Raw genomic sequence first — 21,645 nt, 5'->3', positions numbered from 1 at the left:
GCACTCATATTGTTGAACTGTTGGCTTTGTGTCACCAGACAGTCAGGGCAACCACCTGGAGTATCCGTGTCTTACCTTCTCTTTTTCTTGCTCCCTCCATCCAAGAAATGTGAAAAGCCTCCTCTTCACTTTCCTTCTGAGGAGTCTCTGTTTTTGAGCCTGGTTTCAACAGAAGAAAGACACTCGTGAGGTGACCTTCCTTCATAGTGCAACCAGCTTCCTCCCAGGAATGGACTGGATGCAGGGCCTAGTAAGTGAGTAAGCTCCTCTCGATGCCAGGTCACCCTGCAGAGTTGCACCAAGACCAGACTGAGATTGGGATTCTCCAGTGGATGTCAGAAACAAAGATGGTTTACTTCTCTGAGCCGGACCACGGAGAGGAGCTTTTGGGGCACTACAGTCTTTCTTTGGTGAAAGAGTGTGAGGAGGACTTTGGAAACCTGAACAGTTTGTCTCTGAGCCCCAGCTGGAAAAATTCCTTGGCATCTCTGTTGTACTCCCTGCTGGTCTTCTGACTCCACTACCAGAAATGTCACTCCTTGGAATGAGTAACATGACTAACATTCTGGACTGGGTGGTCTTGGCTGGAAAATCTTCCCTATCCACCCTTTACTGGGCTACATTAGAGGTGAGCCTGAATTCCCCCTGACAAGACTTCAACCACTGGGCCTGGAAGTGTTGGCCACATCTCACTCCCAAAGTCTCAGGTGCACCCCTTGGAGCACCCCAACCTTACCTCTTCCTCCTCTTTCCAGCCCACAAAGCTAAACAGGTGTCTCCTTGGCTTTGGGGCTTTGCACGGGACCTGGTCTTCCGCACCGTTTTTGGGTGGCATTTCCTGTTTAACCTAAGCGCAACAGAGGAAAAAGAAGACGTGAGAATAAAATAAATGAAAGACTGAACCACCACCCCTCCAAAAAAACACAGCCAAACAGACTGTGAAGCAAAGAACAGGAAGGGGGGAAGATGGGAAAGCTGTTCAAAAAGATGCATAACGCTTCTGAGAAGAGCATCCAGGAGCACACAGAGCTCAGATCAATTGGAAGGGAGTTCTATCATGTGGGTGCTGCCACAGAGAAGGCCCTTCCCTGTGTTGCTTGCATCTTAACCTTAACCATAGGTGGAAGCTAGCCAAGGCCACTGCAGATGAGCTCAGGGGATGAGCCCATTCATATGGATGAAGCTACCATGGCTACCATGAACAGCTTGTGCCCAGAACCGGATTTACAGCAGGTGCAGTCATCAGAACAGCAGTTTGACAGAATCAGATGGCCAACCTTGTGGGACCACATGGGCTGCCACGTTCTGAACTCACTGAAGTATCTTGAGGGGCAGCCCCATGTAGAGCACAGTACAGCAGTCAAGTCTCGATGTCACCAAGGCATGGACCACCTTGGTGAGTCTGAAACTCAAGTTTGCTCAGCTGGGCATATGCCCCCTGCAGCCACCACCATCATCTAGCGATTCAGAGGTTGTTTCAGCTTGGTTACCCGCCTCCACACTTGTTGTGGGCCCTGCAACGTCCCAGGCTGCGTAGAGCACTCAGGAGGGGGAGGGTGCATTGGGGCAAGTGACACCATCATGTTATGTATCATTTGATGGGTAATTTAATGCAGCATATAATGAAATAAACCATGCTGAACTGTGTGTATTTCATCATATCTTATAGCCAAATAACCACAAAAGGATAACACAACAGCCTTATGTAACAATAAGTGGATTTCTTAACTCAAAACTCAAAACCAAAGATTTTGATTGTTACGAGAGCCAATGAGGTGTTATGACACAGCAGGGAACCAATGAGGCGTTATTATAAGTTTGGGCACCCCTGATCTAGCGATTCAGAGGTCGGTTCAGGCTGGTTACCCTCCTCCACACTTGTCACCAGACAGTGCTCCAGGGCTGCACTTGTATGGTTGAAGTGCTGGCAGGGTCTCACCGCCACAGCCAGGCCCACCTCCTAGATGCTCCTGGATCATCCATGGTCATACCTTTTCTTTTGTCTTCTCCCTTCTCTTCTCCTTCCTTTGGAGGAATCTTTCTTCATGAGTCTGGGTTCAAGGGAAGAAAGAAAAGGCACCTGTGAAGTGAACTTCCACCACAATCTTTTGGAATGGACAACCTTGCCTGGGAATTCTTCGCTGCACCCCCCTCACTGTGCTGCATTTGAGGCAAGCAGGAATTCTCTCTGAGGATTCAGAAATACCTGAGAATGGAAGTGTTGGCCACCACACTTAGGCTGACCTCTCGGAGTACCCACCTTAGGCCCACTTCTTGCAGCCTTACCTCTTCTGCTCTGTCCAGGAGTGGAAACAGCCATATTGTTGAGCTCTGGGGTTTCACATGGACCTGGGAAATGGAAGACATCCATGAGAAGATCTGGCTTCAGTATCGATCGTCATTGGTTGGGATGTCACTCCATTGGCCTTCATTTTGTTTCCACAGAATCATGTTCCCTGACACTGACGATGTGAACATGACTTCCTTCAGCTCCCTCCTCACAGCATCTCTAGTCCCTACAGCCAAAGTACGTAACATGGGAATGATCATATCTGCTGCTGCCGGTGGTGGCTGGGGGGGGGTGTGACTGATGATTTGGTCTGCCAAATCTAAATGCTGCTATTCCCCATTCTGCTAACGCGGAAAGACAGATTTCCCCAGAGTTTCAGCCAGAGCAGAGGACACAGTACGTGTCACTGAGGTGGTGAATGAGCTTCCACAGGAAGCTTGGTCAAAATTGAACAGATGTGGAGGAAGCCTGTCTGTGGCACTTTTGCATCAGCTTTCCTGCCACGGCTTCAAAGCTCCTGCTCCAGGTTCTCCTGCCCCTTCTGAAATACGGTGGGTCAGCAAGCAGGGACTCTTCAGGGCGCCATCAAAGCGAGATGCTCTCAAAGGGAGGCCCACCTGGCCCTTTCGGGAAGCATGGAGGACATTAGGGTTTGTGATGGATTCTGAGGCACTCTCCTCTTACGATGCTTCAAGAACTATTCTGATGTATTTTCTTGTTCTGATGTTGCTTCTCACTTACTAGACATCTTTAGAAGCGCATCTGAATATTGGGCAACGCAATCCTCACTTGCGCTGGAACAGACCTGCCCACCGCTTGCGTTTCCCTGCCCCAAAACCCCACCTCTTCCCCACCTTCCCCATGCACCCCCCCAGATACCCATGCTGGCCAAGCTCGGCTAGCATGGACTACTGTGTCCCATCGACATGGAGGCTGGATGCGGCCTCCACGGGCTGGCACGCATCCCTGGGCCAGCCCAGCCGACTCGCTTGGAGGTGCAAACGTGCTTTACAGTACATTTGCAACTCTCCCAGGCCAGCACAGGAGACTTGCGCAGTCCCAGGGCTCAGTTTGGATCGTGCCCTCAATGTTTTCTTTAAGACTGTGGAAGAAGCTGCTTGGGGGAGGTCTCTTGAAACGTTTGTAAAAGTGTATTGCATTTGTACAGCCAGCTAAGAGGGGGAAAGACATGGTCAGTTTGATTGAAAGGCAGTGTCCCTCTCCTTGGGGCTGTCTTTGGCTTCCTGCTTTGTAAGGTGTGTGACTTCCTCTTAGGCATTACCTTTAAACTCTCCTGGGTGGCCCTAAATCCTTTCTGAGGCTGGGTCCCATTTCTAGTTTTCTCATATTGCAGCCTCCTCCTTCGCAACTCCTCCTGCGAGGAAGAAAGAAAAGGCACCTGTGAAGCGAACTTCCACCACAATCTTTTGGAATGGGCGCCCTTGCCTGGGAACTCTTCCCTGCTCCCCCCTCAAGCGGATTGTAGTAATTTGAATACCAGTCAGATGCTGTGTCCCCATTTTTAAAAGCAGTTATAGTTTTTATTGATAAATGTTTATGGAAAAAGTAGTTATATATCAAAAGGAAAGTTAATGAAAACCCCACTTTATAAGTTTACAGATGTTTGCCCAAAGAGCTGAATTGGCAGCAGCACTGGCCTTTTAGTTTTGTTTTAAAGCTAAACTAAAGTTGTTTATAGTTACAGTCAGACTTTTTTTAAAAGTAGTAACAAAGCTACTCAGGCCTCCATGTTTCATCAGAAAATATTTTCTGCTCCTGACAGCAACTGTTACCCTGCACATGCCTGATCTTGTCTGATCTTGGAAGCTAAGCAGGGTCAGGCCTGGTTAGTACTTGGATGGGAGACCGCCTGGGAATACCGGGGTGCTGTAGGCTTGTACCATAGTCTTTTGAGACTGAAGGTTGCCAACCATTTTCTGGTCCCATAGCTTTTGTTTCATCAGTAAAATGATTTTCTGATCCCATTTTGTCTCATCAGAACATTTTCCTGATCCCATAGCTTTCTATTTCATCAGAAAGTTTTTCTGATCCCATAGCTATCATGTTTTTTTTTAATTAGTCTGCAAAATGTTAAATCATTTTCCATCTCTTTTTTTCACAAGCACAAACACTTGTCCATGCTTATCCTCATTGCTCTCCAGCTCCCTCTTTGTTTCCACGTGGAATAAACCCTTGTGACACTCAAGCAAACCAGTTGTAGTAAATAAATGTCATTCATGTTTTTAAGTTTAAGCCATATTCATATCTATATGTATGTTATTTCTTTTAGTTATGTAAACTTCAGCCTTTAAAAAGGAAACTCCCACCTTTTGCATACAATTGCATTGATAAAAAACCACTTGCATTAAAAACAGACAATGCCCGTTTATATTTTAAAAAAACTTTTTTGTACCACCTGAAACATTGCTTTAAAACATAGCATACTCTATAATTCCCTTTTATTTAAATAATTAAAAATGGGGGGATATGAGATATTGTTTGTTTAGACCACTATATATTTAAAAGATATTTTATTAGGCTCTTAAAAGCCTCGTTTTATTAGTGAAACACTCAATGTAGAAGGATTCACTCCCCATGAAAGGCACGTAAAAGTTACAAAACCATTGCCTTTTAGCCCAAATTAGGCAAGCTTTTAAAATAACCACACCTTTAAGGTTTTTAAATAATTCATAGTTTCTTATTGATAATTGTTGGACCCAAAATAGAAAGGCCCAACCCCATTAATAACCTAGGAGCAGGGCTATGCTGTTGTGTTTATTCCCACAGGAACATTTTAAATGCCAGCTTGGTGTGTAAAATCAGTCAAAGACCAAAGCCTAAAGAATCCAATTTCCAAACTTCCAGATGCAAGAAACAACCCAAGAGCAAACAGCCAGCAAATAAACCCAGGCAAAAGGCCCATCCCACTTTTGACACCACAGGAAGATTTAAAAACACTGACATCAAAAGCCCAGAGGCAATTGTTTACCATGATGGCAAAGAGGAACCAAAAACTTTTTCAGACTCACAGCCCTTGTGCCTTTTGCAAAAGCATCTTCCCTGCATGGCAGGATGAACAATAACATTTGGGAACAGTTTGGCACAGACCATAAACACGTCTCATTTTGTCCATAGCAGCAACAGTCAGCAAGCTGCAAGAAATTTGTTTGATTCCAAAGTGTAAACGACAAAAAAACTGTATTTAAAGACATAACAAGCCTTGTGTGCCCGTGAAAACAAGCTCAATGAATTGTTTTGAATACAAAAATGTTTCTTTTAATTATGTAAATATGTTATTACCCCTGAGTAGTTTTTTATATGTAAAAGCAGAACCTTAAATTTTATTCTAGCCAATCTAGTCAATAGAGCAAAATGTGGTTTTAGTTAAGTATAATAATGTTCCTTTTAAAGCCAACTGATTGAGCCAAGTGTGCTCTAACACTTGATGCCACTTATGATTTTAATGTAAAATTGTGTTAGAATATGTTTTATCCAATGTTTCCCCTTGTTGTGTCAAATCATGCATATTATAACCCCATAGTGCAATCTGGCAGATGCGCTTCAATGTCAGTAAGTGTAAAGTCATGCACATTGGGGCAAAAAAATCAAAACTTTAGATATAGGCTGATGGGTTCTGAGCTGTCTGTGACAGATCAGGAGAGAGATTTTGGGGTGGTGGTGGACAGGTCGATGAAAGTGTCGACCCAATGTGTGGCGGCGGTGAAGAAGGCCAATTCTATGCTTGGGATCATTAGGAAGGGTATTGAGAACAAAACGGCTAGTATTATAATGCCGTTGTACAAATCTATGGTAAGGCCACACCTGGAGTATTGTGTCCAGTTCTGGTCGCCTGGACCAGGGCTAAAAGGCAATGGTTTTGTAACTTTTACTTGCCTTTCATGTGGTTTTTATATAGCATTTTGGCTTCTTTCTTTGAAAATCTCACACTGTCATTGGCTGGGGTTATGACATCAGAGATAGATCACTTTACAAACATTTGATTGGCTAGTTTCAAATCACAAACTAAAACATATATTTCAACAACCACTAGGTGGCACTCCTTACTCATTTATTACTGGCCTTTGGTATGTCTGTTTATTTTTGCTAACCTCTGTTTAAACTAAGCCCTTTTGGTCTTTCCCTCTATCCCATGTGCAATTCTTCATATGTGATCTGTTATAGTGGTGTAATTTCATTTATTTAATTCAGGACAAACTAAACTCTTATTGTTACAGAAGGATTCTTTTTTAGAACTCTTTTCTTATTCATTTTAACTAAATCCAGCCCTTTCTGTTAACTTAGAGGCTCTGACAGATATTCTCAGGAATGTTTGCCAATTAGGGCTTTCTCATAGACCACTTCATTATCTTGTTCCTGTCCAGCTGCCTCCATTTGTCAAACAAGATAAGAAGTTTCATTACTAAGACTTTCTCATTCAAATGTTTTGACCTGTGTATTAACTCTTAGTTATCTGCTATAACTCTTCCTAATTAACGGTGCAGGTGTCCTGCTTCCTGCCTCCTCCTAGTTCTCTGTATCTGTCTCTGAGTTGTAAATCTGTCACTTTGAGTCTACAGAGTTGGAATGTTTTTGCTTGAGATAAGAGTACTAGTGTCTCCTTGTGAATTAACTTCTGCCAAGGTTGCATCTTGAATTACAACTCTCAGACTTGGGACTTCAAGCCCCCCTCAATAGTTTTCCTCTTTCTGTGCATTTTGATCCAACTATTCTGACAGCCAAAATTCTCTTTAAAGTACCATACAGAGCGCTACTGATATGGTTACACTTCTAAGCAATAACTTCAAGTAAACAAGTATTGCGAACCCTTTAACATGAACCTCTGGTCTCAACAGCCCTTCCCAGTCTTTAATATATGCATTTAAGACTGTATTTTGGTTAAAAAAAAAGGAACTAATTGAATAACAGGAAAGTCTGTTTGACATATGTCTCAGAACCTAAAATGTTCTTTTTCTTCTCTGGTTTAATGAAGCCTGAATGCAAAATCCCCTTTTGATTCTCTGTTCAGTTCTTCTAACATTAAGGCTTGTGTTTCTAAATGAAACTTCATTTGTTCAGCCTAGCTTCATTTATCATTTTGCCACTTAAATTTTACAGCTAGAAATTCCAGCCTCTTAATGCTTTGAAGCTTGTACCTTATCTAATTTTTGACATTTGGTTCATTAACATAAGCAAACAATTGAACATTTGCCCACCAAACTGCTAAGCTTTTGCTCTGCCCAAATGATCTGGTTTAACATAATTGGCTGGCTTTCATTAGCCTGTATCAAGGACAGACCAAATAAAATATTTATTTACCCAGTGTGTGATTAGTCCCCGGAACTCCTTGCCCCAGGATGTGGTGATGGCATCTGGCCTAGATGCCTTTAAAAGGGAATCGGACAGATTTCTGGAGGAAAACTCAATCACACGTTACAAGCCATGATGGGTACGCAGAGTCTGAGATTAGCTGGTCGCTCAGCACGAGGGCTGGGTGGGAATTTTTATTCTGTCATCCGAACTGGTCTTGGATGGCTGTTTCTTCACCTACCCCAGAATGGCAAGGGAGGGACAGTGTGTTCAGAAGGTTTCATGCACTAAAAATTGGTCATTTGTGTTTCATGAAGTGGCCCAGGTTGGACTCAGGTGAAGTCTGATGTCTTTGTTGGGGGGGAGCAAGGGTCAACAGAGTGCTACATACAAGGGAATGGCAGCAAGATGCAAGTATCCTGTGGCCTTGTGTGCTCCCAGAGGCATCCGAGGGGCTGCTGTGAGCTGGGCGAGATAGGCCCTGGTCTGATCCCGTACTTAACCCATTGTTCCCGCTACTTGCTGTTCAGTCACAACAATGCTAAGATTCTGGATTTTCTCTACTGGGAGGTTGTCACCAGGGCCAGGCAACACAGATGCCCTCAGGAGCAAGGGACTCCTCAGGAGTAAAGGACTCCTTAGAAGTAGGGGAAAAGGATAAGTGCAGCCAGGATCCTGTCCCCAGGCAAGTGGTCACCTCATGTGTAGGGCCTGAAGGCTCTCAAGGAGGGGTAGGGCCCTTAAGGTCGGCTGCTGGATTCATAAGGAGAGGAGGCTCTGCCTGGAGCTTGGGACCCTGGAGCAGAGGCACAACTTGCCTAGTGCCTCAGAGGCTGGAGGCATTGGCCAGGGAAGGGCAGGAGTCTCCATCCAGGCCTGGAAGAGGAGTCACGGCCTTGCAGCAGGGAGGCTGGGCCCGCCTGGAGAAACCCAGGGGTTGCCTCAGAACCCAGCTGGAGAGGAAAGAACAACCGGGCACTGGTGCCTCCCGACAACCTCACGCCCGCTACCAGCACTCACTTCAGACCTGGAACTCCCACCAGCACCCTGGTTGGCAGCGCCGGGGCTCGTATTGATATAGAGACTCGTGGAACTCTCGGGTGTGTGGACTTGACCTAGAGGAGCCTCATAGGAACCAGAGCTTATGGACTCTTAGGATAAAGCGTGATCTGGACTCTGGGGACAGGGATTAACTTCCACCCATCAGGCCCCATGGCGTCGAGGGCCTGATGAATGTCAAGCACCTGACGAAAACAAGCCGTGTTCAGCAAAGCAGACAGCGCTCATTGTGGCCTCAACAGAAACGGGGTAATTCTACTGCTGCTCGGGCCCCGTTGAAATAACCTGTAGACCCCCCAGGGGGAGGGCGGACCCCGCAATGGAGCTGCATGAGAATAAATGGATCTAACGCAGCAGTTCCCGAACTGCTGGGTCGTGACCCACCAACCTGGGAAGCACTGGCCTATGCCCCTTTAAGGAGGAAAGCAGCAACGCAATCTGGCAGGTATGGACGAGTCCAGTGCGGCTTGACTTGAGTCGAGTCACGGGTTTCTGCCCCCCATGACTCGACTTGAAAATGAGTCCTAACAGGCAGACTTTCTGAGTTGCCCGGAGTGTTTTCGCTACTCGAAAAGTCTCAAGTCGTGAGTCTTTTTGACACAATGTGATCAAGACTACCTTGACCGGTTGTAACCCCTTTTCTTTATTCTCACACTTTTAGCACCAGGACGCACTTTTTAGAAGCAGAATCTGTCAGGACCCACCAGAAGTGATGTCACGACTGGAAGTGACATCATCAAGCAGCACAAAGTTGAACAATCCTAGGCTGCAATCACACTTACCCAGGAGTAAGTCCCATTTACTGTCATTGTTAAAAGCATATACTTAGCAGCCTGTTCAAAGTACTGATCTGTAACATTTCCCCAAAAGCAGTCACATACCATGATAGCATCAAGACTAATATATTAAAAACAAAATATGCATTGAAATGAATGGGGACCCTCCTGAAATTGGCATGCGACCCAGTTAGTGGGTCCTGACCCACCGTTTGAGAAACACTGCCTGGAATACAAGAGCACTGGAAGCTTTACCTGCCGGATCTTCTCCATAATCTGCTTTGCTGCGTAGCTGGTGCAGCCCAGGCCCAGATTCCAGCGTCTGCTTTCTACCTGTGAACAAAAGTTTCATCAGCGGGTTAGTAACCGGCGGGTTGAACTGGCGCTTCCTCAGAAGATGTCAACATGTCAAGGAAGAAGGGGAACACTGAAGCACATATCTTCAGGATTCCTCCAAGCTCCCCAAAAGGGAGTCTCCAGACACATCGGGGGATCCTCAGTGTTCCGAAAGCTTGTCACAGACAATGGCCCCTGCCTGAAACAATGGAGGGCACATCGGTAGTGGGCATGTGCCAGTGAAGCAGCTGGAGGGTTTTAAGCCAGTTGAAACAGAACTGCTGCTTCTTCCCGGGTTTCCCTGAGAAAGCTGTTTGGATGGTGGTGACGGGAACTTGTCATCAGACAACCTTTGCCAACTTCACCGGCTTGCCTGAGCCTGAGGGCACATTCCTAACTTGCACTGGCCAGCGCTAAATTTGGGGCTAACTGCAGGCCAGCCTGGGGCAAGGGCAAACACGTCCCCTTACCCCATGTCATGCTGCAGCAGCACCAATCAATCTACTCGGATCTGCGCCGCACGATAAGCTGATGCAAATTCAAGTAGCCAAGGACTGCCCTGGAGCGCCTGAGAATGTGGTCAGGACTGCTGGATCCTGGCGCTGCCTCCTGCTCTCCGCCCGCCTGCCCGCCCATGGTCCCACCCACCACCTGCCCTCCCCCACCCCAAACGCCTCCCTCCCGTCTCCTCCCTGGACTCCCCACACACCCCCAGATCCCTGAGTTGGCCAAGCTCGGCCAACAGACCGTTTCCCCAATGTTTGCCTGTGATGGTGCAGGGAGGCTCGGGAAAACTTTATGGCACTTTTGCGACACTTGCTTTGGCCCAAGTGCAGGTCTAGATTGTGCCCTGAGTCTCGTAAATTGCAAGCAGCTGCCCAGTGGGGTGTGCAGATAGGTTGAATTACAGAATTTCTGTGTGCTGAAAATCACCCATAGCTGGCTTGAGCTACACTCTTTTTTGGGCGCCACCTCCAGTTTATTCAGCCTGTCACAGAGGTCATTGAGGTCTTCCAGTGCTCTCGGAGGGACGGCTATCAGATGGTTTTTTGGTGGTTGATGGTAAGTCCTTTGGGAAAAGGGAAGCATTGACTAAGTTCTTTGTTACGCAAATCATGTTGTGATTCTATATTCCTAACAGTCATGATGATGTGGTGGGTCTCCTGATCTGAACACTGACCAAAAAAGTACTGTTTACTTACCTCTGATTGGCCTCCTGGTCTCTTCCTCCACCATTGCGCACTCCTTCATCACGGCTGCATCATTAGCAATGGTGAGGGAGAGAAGAGGGTTATAAGTATCGAGCCTCCTTTGTGTGGTTCTTTGGTGACAACAGATACACGGAGCTTGTTTGAAGCAGGCTCGTGAGAGCAAGATGCCTTTGATTTGCCTCCCGCTAAAGCAACCTTCAGGAGCCTACGGAGCACTGAGCACTGAGGCAAAAACTGGAATTGTTGTGGACCACATGCAACCCCCACATCCTCCTGCACACAACAAATAAAATTAGATATGGTAGTCCACAGGGGAGCACTCTGCAAGTCACTGGAAGTTCCAGTGGCAGCTGTGGGCAGTCCGTTCGCCACCCCCTCTGGTGGTCTTTGCCCTCTCGCTGAGCGAGCGCTCCCCCAGAGACCACCAGAAAGGGCAGAGCATGGGCAGTCCACATCCGCAGCCAACACTTCAGTAGTCTTAGGGGAGAGCTCGCTCTACGGGATGCTGGAAAGCGATAAAAGGTGATAATGTTTTTTTTCTAGACCTCATGGACCACTTTTCAGGGTCTCGCGGACCACCTGTGGAACCACAAGTGGGGAACCAGTGCGCTAAAGTCATGGCCTGGCCTCTCCTGTTTTGCCTTTCATCACATGCTCTATGTAGCCTCTCGCACTGCACTGATTTTGCATCTCTTGCCTATGATTCTAAACACTCCTTGATCAACCCTATATTACTAGAGGAGACCTTTAGACTTGCGCCTCCTTTCTCCCCCTGTAGATGTCCTGTCCTTCTCCATTGCTTCCCAAAGGTCACAACACACCCATTATAAAGCATCATTCCTCCGAAGGCAGGCCATGACTCATGGATAGAGATTTTGTAACCTGTATTCTTGGGCTGATTCGTCTGCGCTGAAGATTGAAAGGATCTTACCTCGGCCTCATCCAGGGGTCTCTTGACGGACCTCCTCAGCCCTGGAGATGTGCTCTTCTCTGATGCCTGAATTCATGAACAGAAAGAAGGAATGAGCAGGGCTGGTTTCAGCCAGCTGGACCAAATGCTCCCAGTTGGGCATCATGCCTAAGGGGGCCCCATATTATGGTAATCCACTCTAGTCTTGTATACAATGTCATAGTAAAATGTGCTTAGATTGGTGGTTCCCAAACTGTGGGATGAGACCCACTAGTGGATCATGACCTGATTTTTGGTGGGTTGCCAAAGGGTTGTGGAAAGATCAGATCACTAATTGCTTCAAGCCCTGAGGCTACTGAAAAATCAGATGCTGTAGTTGCTAATTACTCTGCAAAGAGCTCAGCTCCTGCAGTTTGCAAGGTTGCTGCTAACTGCCCTGCAAGGCGCTCAGCTCCTGCAGTTTGCAAGCATGTGTAAATACAGAGAGATAAAGTTGGAGGGTCTTTTTTGTGATTATTATTACTTAAATAAAAATATTATTTCTTTCTAGACCTTTTTAAAAAGTCTGGTAAACCTAGATGGGTCCCGATGGAGTACAGTTTTGAAAACTGGATCCTGGTGCTGAAAAGTTTGGGATCCACTGGCTTAGATGCATTGGATCCATCAACTCACACGCACTCATATTCTATATATCGCCCCCCCCCCCAAATCTCCAAACCCCTCCTTCCACTTGCTGCGGGCTCCCATGGCCACCCCGCTAAGAGGGGAATGCTGTCCTGGGGAAGATGTTTATGAGGATTGATATTTGGGGGACTGTTAGATGGGTGGATGAGAGCCCAATCCTACGCATGTCTACTCAACAGTAAGTCCTATTACAGTCAATGGGATTTACACCCAGGAAAGTGTGGATAGGATTGTCGCCTGAGTGTTGATGGCTACTGGGGGAGAAAAGAGTGGGAGAGAGAATGTTGTCCCAGCTCAGATTCAGATCTGAGTGGGGGAAGGATTTGGAGTCTCCTTCACTCTCCAAGGGGAGCCTTCTATGCGAGGGGAGCCTTACGGCAGTTCCCTCCTGGAGGGTCAGACACCAGTACATGTGACACTTGTAGACACTACACCTGTATGCAAGTGGAACACTTTGCTTTTCATGGATCGATGGAAGAGTTTTGGGGGGAGCAGAAGGCCCCTCGGTAGTAGAAATGCCACTCGACCACATGAAGTGGTAGGGCCTGGATAGCTGCCTATTTTAACCAGCAGCAGCACTGCAAGCATGAACATGCTTCTCCTTGAAGCATCAGTGGGACCCAGGCCTGTCATTGAGGGCCGAGGACTCTCAGACCCTTTAAGACTTACCCATCCTGCATTCCATGTGTTGCTCAAAATCGGTCCTTTCTTTGTTTGTATATTAGAATAATGTGGTATTTTGCATCTCATACCAGTGCTCCTGTATCAGGTATGTGGCACTTGTGGGCTCCGAGAAACTACAGGTTGCTGTCACCCCATGGCATCTCTAGGGGGGCACAGGCTGCACCAGATGGCGTGCACAGGTGACAACTCTACTGGCCAAAATTTTTAAGATCTTGGTACTTTCCTGTTATATGTCATTTGACGCATTATTTCATGCAGAATGCAATGAAACCAGCAGCATTAAGATATCTCTGTTCTATCAAAAGTTATAGCTAGAAAAACCAGTGGGTGCATTTGTTCTTCTCTCGGGGCATCCACAGCCTTACCCTTTCCTCCTTTCCCCCCTTTGCTGGAGGCTCTTCCTTCTGCTGCCCATCTTTGGGTCCAGGAGGGTGCCGCTCCACAACCACGTTTATGACGGCCTTCTCATGGTTCGGCCCATTGGGTTCTGCCTTCTGGGCAGGCGGGTCACTTGAAACCTGTGTCCAACAGAGGAAATAGAAGATATCTGTGAGGTTATCTCACTTCAGTGTGGGACCAGTTTCACTGCCACCACTTGGGAAGCCATTCTGTTGGCCATCCCTGGAGACCTTTCATGGCCTGTTTTCCTCACATGCATCACAAAAACCAGTGGGTGGGGCAATGGTGCATCATCATGCCACTGCCCAGGGCATTGCCCCACCCACTGCATGGGAGGACGTCCCTCATGGGGCTGATGTGCTGGCCTCACACACCGGGTGATGCCAACCCTAGTGACGTCACTGCTGCCACATCCCCTTCTGGCACCCTTATGAGTCACAAGACAGGGACGCAAGTGCAAGGCGAGGAGCTGAGATGCTGACTCACACTTCAGGCCATCCCACCCAAAGCCACCTTTGTGGTGGAGGGAAGCAAGTGCCCACTTACATTGCAAAGGTGGAGTCTCAGCCTCCCTCCTTTGCTGCTGAGAAGGTCATCCTGTTGGCGCCCTTGATGGTTTTGGGTCAGGCGCTTTTTCAGGGTGTCCTCGAGGGACCAGGGTTCGCAGAGTTTCGCCAGCTGGGAAGGTCCAGGATTTCCCCCCAAAAAGAATAAAAACAAAAAGTGAACCTCACAGGAATCGGGACCCTGAAGCGCTCCCATTTCCAAGTGCCCCCTTTGAAGAATTCTGAAGGGAAGAGCTTTGGGGGCCTGAATATCTGTGGCTCTTCGGAGAAGGACTTGAGCAACCTGCCCATTCCTTCTCTGGAGAGCTTCTTGGGTATCTCTGTGGCTGCCTCCAGTTCTCTCCCTGCTTCAGAAATGTAAGAGTTACACTGTGTCGGGGCCCCTCCGAGATGCCCTAACCCCCCGACTTACACTGGAGCAGGCACCCCATGTCCACGATGGGGAGGCCTCCCTGCCCTTGAAGGGGGCTGGCAGGGGAAACAAGGAACACTGCAGGAAACAAGCCAGGAACAGGTAAGACCTTTTCTGCCCCACCTGGAGAAAGGGGAGGGGCCAAAGGGGGCAGGCCTGCTCCATAAAACAGGGAGGCCAGGGTTGAGAGGGGGTCAGTGTGAAGCAGGGGGCTGTGAGGTGAACAGCTCCTGCTCCCAGGCCAGGTTTGGCAGCTCTGCTAGGAAGGAGGACAAGGGTGCTGGAACCCCCTCCCCCTCCAGCCAATCTGAGGCCTCCCAGGGGGTGGAACAAGCCTGCTCCAGGCCCCTCCAGGGGTGGGCAACTCTCCCCCACCCCTTCCCACACACACTCTACGGCTACTTTGAACAGCTTCTGATTTCTGAGCCAGGGAGGTTTGGCATTTTCCCACCCCCCACTGTTGGACCTTCTCTTGGGGCAGCCACAGCCTTACCCTTTCCTCCTGTCTCCCCCTTGCTGGAGGCTCTTCCTTTTGCTGCCCATCTCTGGATCCAGGAGGGTGCCGCTCCACAACCACATTTATGATGGCCTTCAGATGGTTCGGCCCTTTGGGTTCTGCCTTCTGGGCAGGTGGGTCACTTGAAACCTGTGTCCAACAGAGGAAATAGAAGATATCTGTGAGGTTATCTCACTTAAGCGAGGGACCAGTTTCACCGCCACCGCTTGGGAAGCCATCCCTGGAGACCTTTCATGGCCTGTTTTCCTCACATGCATCACTCTTTCGCTTCGGATGTGAGCCTTACAGTCCCCAGTTGCACTCATATTGTTGAACTGTTGGCTTTGTGTCACCAGACAGTCAGGGCAACCACCTGGAGTATCCATGTCTTACCTTCCCTTTTTCATGCTCCCTCCATCCCGGAAATGTAAAAAGCGTCCTCTTCTCTTTTCTTCTGAGGAGCCTCTGTTTTTGAGCCTGGGTTCAACAGAAGAAAGACACTCGTGAGGTGACCTTCCTTCATAGTGTAACCAGCTTCCTCCCAGGAATGGACTGGATGCAGGGCCTAGTAAGTGAGTAAGCCCCTCTCAGTGCCAGGTCACCCTGCAGAGTTGCTCCAAGACCGGACTGCAATTGGGATTCTCCAGTGGATGTCAGAAACAAAGATGGTTTACTTCTCTGAGCCTGACCACAGAGAGGAGCTTTTGGGGCACTACAGACTTTCTTTGGTGAAAGAGTGTGAGGAGGACTTTAGAAACCTGAACAGTTTGTCTCTGAGCCCTAGCTGGAAAAATTCCTTGGCATCTCTGTTGTAGTCCCTGCTGGTCTTCTGACTCCACTACCAGAAATGTCACTCCTTGGAATGAGTAACATGCCACAATCTTCTGGACGGTGGTCTTGGCTGGAAAATCTTCCCTATCCACCCTTTACTGGGCTAAATTAGAGGTGAGTCTGAATTCCCCCTGACAAGACTTGAACCACTGGGCCTGGAAGTGTTGGCCACATCTCACTCCCAAAGTCTCAGGTGCACCCCTTGGAGCACCCACCTTACCTCTTCCTTTTTCCAGCCCACAAAAGTCAACAGGTGTCTCCTTGGCTTTGGGGCTTTGCACGGGACCTGGTCTTCCGCACCGTTTTTGGGTGGCATGTCCTTTTTAATCTAAGTGCAACAGAGAAAATAGAAGACCTGAGAATACAATAAATGAAAGATTGAACCACCACCACCACCACCACCCCTCCAAAAAAACACAGCCAAACAGACTGTGAAGCAAAGAACAGGAAGGGGAGAAGATGGGAAAGCTGTTCAAAAAGATGCATAACGCTTTTGAGAAGAGCATCCAGGAGCACACAGAGCCCAGATCAATTGGAAGGGAGTTCTAGCATGTGGCTGCTGCCACAGAGAAGGCCCTTCCCTGTGTTGATTGCATCTTAACCTTAACCATAGGTGGAAGCTAGCCAAGGCCACTGCAGATGAGCTCAGGGGATGAGCCGATTCATATGGATGAAGGGGGTTCCTTGGCTACCATGAACAGCTTGTGCCCAGAACTGGATTTACAGCAGGTGCAGTCATCAGAACAGCAGTTTGACAGAATCAGATGGCCAACCTTGTGGGACCACATGGGCTGCCAAGTTCTGAACTCATTGAAGTATCTTGAGGGGCAGCCCCACGTAGAGCACAGTACAGCAGTCAAGTCTCGATGTCACCAAGGCGTGGACCACCTTGGTGAGTCTGAAACTCAAGTTTGCTCAGCTAGGCATAGGCCCCCAGCAGCCACCACCATCATCTAGCGATTCAGAGGTCGTTTCAGCCTGGTTACCCTCCTCTACACTTGTGGGCCCTGCAAGGTCCCAGGCTGCGTAGAGCACTCAGGAGGGGGAGGGTGCATTGGGGCAAGTGACACCATCATGTTATGTATCATTTGATGGGTAATTTAATGCATCATATAATGAAATAAACTATGCTGAATTATCTGTATTTTATCATATGTTACAGCCAAATAACCACAAAAGGATAACACAACAGCCTTATGTAACAAAAAGTGGATTTCTGAACTCAAAAATCAAGACCAATGAGAATGATTGTTCCAAAAGCGAATGAGGTGTTATGACACAGCGGGGAACCAATGAGGCGTTAGTATGAGTCAACTCTCATTTTCATGTATCAAAGCCAACACTAGAGCTCTTATTCAGTTGTCTGAGTGCCAGTTGTGTTGGCCACTTGTTTTGTTTGTTAGTTACTGATTTGTTGGGTGACCTGCACTGTTACAGATTAAAATAAATAAATAAAGTGAATGGGAGTGTCGCCAACCCTAGTGACCATATTTAGGCTGTGCTTATGGTATTGTAATTTAATCTTTATGGTCTGATCTGGGAGGAGGTGCTGGGAGAGAGGTAGACAGTGCTGGGGGAGAGGTAGCGGCTGTGGTGCATGTCGGCACCAACGACGTGGGCAAGTGTAGCTGGGAGGTCCTGGAGGCCAAATTTAGGCTTTTAGGCAGGAAGCTGAAAGCCAGGACCTCAAAGGTAGCGTTCTCTGAAGTGCTACCTGTTCCACGCGCAGGGCCAGCTAGGCAGGCGGAGATCAGGGGTCTCAATGCGTGGATGAGACGGTGGTGTAGGGAGGAGGGGTTTAGATTCGTTAGGCACTGGGGAACTTTTTGGGACAAGCGGGGCCTGTACAAGAGGGATGGGCTCCACTTGAACCAGAATGGAACCAGACTGCTGGCGCATAACATTAAAAAAGTGGCAGAGCAGCTTTTAAACTGATCCCTGGGGGAAGGCCGACAGGAGCCGAGGGGCATCCGGTTCGGGACTCCTCATCCCTATGGGATGAGGATGGGGAGGTTAGAGAACAACAAGACAAAGGCAGAGTAGGAGAAGAAATTGGGAAAGGTAGGGTGATGGGATGTGATAGACGGTTTGGCACAATGAGAGGATGCGGGGACAAAGGAGTGAATAAGCAGCGCATCCTGGGGCATTCTGTGTACAAATGCTTTTATGCGAATGCCCGAAGTCTACGAGCAAAGGTGGGAGAACTGGAATGTCTGGTGACAAGGGAAAATATTGACATAGTGGGCATAACGGAAACCTGGTGGAATGCGGAGAATCAGTGGGATACCGCAATCCCGGGCTATAAACTCTACAGGAGGGACAGGCAGGGGCGTGTTGGAGGTGGGGTGGCCGTTTATGTTAAGGAAGGGATAGAATCCAGCAAAGTAGAGATTGAAGGTGGGTCCGACTCCACAGTAGAATCTCTGTGGGTTAAATTACCAGGCTTGTGCAGCGATGTAATACTGGGGGCGTGCTATCGTCCTCCAGACCAGAAATCTGATGGGGACCTTGAAATGAGGAAACAGATCAGGGAGGTGACAAGGAAGGACAGGGTTGTAATCATGGGGGACTTCAATTATCCTCATATTGACTGGGTCAATTTGTGTTCTAGTCACGATAAGGAAACCGGATTTCTTGACGTGCTAAATGACTGTGGCTTACATCAGCTAGTCACGGAGCCCACCAGAGGACAGGTGACTCTGGATTTAATATTGTGCAGTATGCAGGACCTGGTTAGAGATGTAAACATTACTGAGCCATTGGGGAACAGTGATCATGCTGCGATCCGTTTTGACGTGCACGTTGGGGGAAGAATACCAGGCAAATCTCTCACAAAAACCCTTGACTTCCGACGGGCGGACTTCCCTCAAATGAGGAGGCTGGTTAGAAGGAGGTTGAAAGGGAGGGTAAAAAGAGTCCAATCTCTCCAGAGTGCATGGAGGCTGCTTAAAACAACAGTAATAGAGGCCCAGCAGAGATGTATACCGCAAAGAAAGAAGGGTTCCACTAAATCCAGGAGGGTGCCCGCATGGCTAACCAGCCAAGTTAGAGAGGCTGTGAAGGGCAAGGAAGCTTCCTTCCGTAAATGGAAGTCTTGCCCTAATGAGGAGAATAAAAAGGAACATAAACTGTGGCAAAAGAAATGTAAGAAGGTGATACTGGAGGCCAAGCGAGACTATGAGGAACACATGGCCAGCAACATTCAGGGGAATAATAAAAGCTTCTTCAAATATGTTAGAAGCAGGAAACCCGCCAGAGAAGCGGTTGGCCCTCTGGATGGTGAGGGAGGGAAAGGGGAGATAAAAGGAGACTTAGAGATGGCAGAGAAATTAAATGAGTTCTTTGCATCTGTCTTCACGGCAGAAGACCTCGGGCAGATACCGCTGCCCGAACGGCCCCGCCTAACCGAGGAGTTAAGTCAGATAGAGGTTAAAAGAGAAGATGTTTCAGACCTCATTGATAAATCAAAGATCAATAAGTCACTGGGCCCTGATGGCATCCACCCAGGAGTTATTAAGGAATTGAAGAATGAAGTTGCAGATCTCTTGAATAAGGTATGCAACTTGTCCCTCAAAACGGCCATGGTGCCAGAAGATTGGAGGATAGCAAATGTCACGCCTATTTTTAAAAAGGGAAAGAGGGGGGACCCGGGAAACTATAGGCTGGTCGGCCTAACATCCATACCGGGTAAGATGGTGGAATGCCTCATCAAAGATAGGATCTCAAAACACATAGACGAACAGGCCTTGCTGAGGGAGAGTCAGCATGGCTTCTGTAAGGGTAAGTCTTGCCTCACGAACCTTATAGAATTCTTTGAAAAGGTCAACAGGCATGTGGATGCGGGAGAACCCGTGGACATTATATATCTGGACTTTCAGAAGGCGTTTGACACGGTCCCTCACCAAAGGCTACTGAAAAAACTCCACAGTCAGGGAATAAGAGGACAGGTCCTCTCCTGGATTGAGAACTGGTTGGAGGCCAGGAAGCAGAGAGTGGGTGTCAATGGGCAATTTTCACAATGGAGAGAGGTGAAAAGCGGTGTGCCCCAAGGATCTGTCCTGGGACCGGTGCTTTTCAACTTCTTCATAAATGACCTGGAGACAGGGTTGAGCAGTGAAGTGGCTAAGTTTGCAGACGACACCAAACTTTTCCAAGTGGTAAAGACCAGAAGTGATTGTGAGGAGCTCCAGAAGGATCTCTCCAGACTGGCAAATGGGCAGCAAAATGGCAGATGCGCTTCAATGTCAGTAAGTGTAAAGTCATGCACATTGGGGCCAAAAATCAAAACTTTAGATATAGGCTGATGGGTTCTGAGCTGTCTGTGACAGATCAGGAGAGAGATCTTGGGGTGGTGGTGGACAGGTCGATGAAAGTGTCGACCCAATGTGCGGCGGCAGTGAAGAAGGCCAATTCTATGCTTGGGATCATTAGGAAGGAACACTCCTTTGTTTCTGGGTCGGCCACAGGTGAGATACTTGAGATCATATGACTTTGGCTGAGCTACAATGATGACCAGTCGGAGCTTATAGGAGCACGTGCTGGGAGAGTGCTGTGCAACCGCGGCGCAGCCCCCACTTCTCCACACGCACATTGACAGACCAGTTCCAGACTGCTTGAACTGTAGCCAAATTCATCTAGTTTACTTCTAGTCTGCTCCCATCCTTGAGGAGGTTGCACATGAACACATATCTAAACAAACCAAGGATAAATGACACATGCACAGGAAGACGTCTCCAGGTAAAAACGGAAACCTGGCCACTGAAGCTGGCCACCAAAACACAAAGGGTTTGAAGAGCTTCTCATATTTTGGTGAATCTCTTCTGGAAAAATTGGGTTATCGCTCCAACTATCCTACATTCTGATTTTACAAACATAGAATTTAAACTTTATTGTCAGCAGCCTTCACTGCATTTAGAAAAACTATGTCAATAGAAACAAAATTTATAAATTTGTAAAATCAATAAATTAAATAACTGTTTGCAAGGTTAGGCTGCGAGCTTAGAGAGCTTCTTCGGACCAATTCATAATGCAAAAGTCCTTGCCACACCGGTTAGCCGTGACAGCAAAATGGAACCTCCATATACAGGAGCAGCCTGCTTTTTAAGGCTGGGGACAAACAACAGAGGATCTAAATCAGAGGCACTTTGTTGCTTCACAGTGTCATCAAAACACACAGGAGAGGGAAGTGAATCCATTTGCTTGGGATTCTCGGGCACCAGTAACGTCGCCAGAGGTGGTGGCAACAAGGTAAGTATTGAAGGTGCAGCGACAAGCGGTGTAAGGGCAGTGAAGTCATTCAGGGCAGCAAAGGCAACACTTTGTTTACTTGGCTTCCTCACTGGCCTGGTCTACATTGGCTGGCTCTTTTTTGGGCCCCACCTCCAGTTTATTCAGTCTGTCACAGAGGTCATTGAGGTCTTCCAGCGCTCTCGAAGGGACGGCTCTCAGATGGTCGGTTTTTTGCCGGTTTGCTGGTGGTAAGTCCTTTGGGAAAAGGGAAGCATTGACTCAGTTCTTTGTTACGCAAATCATGTTGTGATTCTATATTCCTAACAGTCATGATGATGTGGTGGGTCTCCTGATCTGAACACTGACCAAAAAAATACTCTTCCTCCACCATTGCGCACTCCGTCATCACGGCTGCATCATTAGCAATGGTGAGGGAGAGAAGAGGGCTATAAGTA

The 21,645-nt window shown here is 47.9% G+C and overlaps 1 protein-coding gene and 1 pseudogene across 1 annotated transcript in view; one reads left to right on the top strand and one right to left on the bottom strand.

Annotated features, from left to right (window-relative positions):
* The window catches only part of LOC136662436 (trichohyalin-like), an 85,566-nt gene that overhangs the window by 47,956 nt on the left and 15,965 nt on the right, over window positions 1–21,645 (bottom strand). Inside the window, exons 9-18 of the mRNA XM_066639652.1 lie at window positions 16,182–16,289; window positions 15,128–15,280; window positions 14,203–14,334; window positions 13,623–13,775; window positions 11,911–11,976; window positions 9,688–9,765; window positions 3,573–3,665; window positions 2,287–2,349; window positions 1,992–2,051; window positions 737–847 (exon numbers count right to left, since the gene is read on the bottom strand). Of these exons, the coding sequence (XP_066495749.1) occupies window positions 737–847; window positions 1,992–2,051; window positions 2,287–2,349; window positions 3,573–3,665; window positions 9,688–9,765; window positions 11,911–11,976; window positions 13,623–13,775; window positions 14,203–14,334; window positions 15,128–15,280; window positions 16,182–16,289 (1,017 nt within the window). The remainder of the gene's footprint in view (window positions 1–736; window positions 848–1,991; window positions 2,052–2,286; window positions 2,350–3,572; window positions 3,666–9,687; window positions 9,766–11,910; window positions 11,977–13,622; window positions 13,776–14,202; window positions 14,335–15,127; window positions 15,281–16,181; window positions 16,290–21,645) is intronic.
* LOC136662851 (5S ribosomal RNA) lies at window positions 4,067–4,185 on the top strand (annotated as a pseudogene).

The sequence above is a fragment of the Tiliqua scincoides genome, chromosome 11 (genome assembly GCF_035046505.1).
Source record: "Tiliqua scincoides isolate rTilSci1 chromosome 11, rTilSci1.hap2, whole genome shotgun sequence".
Lineage (NCBI taxonomy): Eukaryota > Metazoa > Chordata > Lepidosauria > Squamata > Scincidae > Tiliqua > Tiliqua scincoides.
The sequence above is the reverse complement of the archived record's forward strand: the minus strand, read 5'-3'. Positions and strand labels throughout refer to the sequence as shown.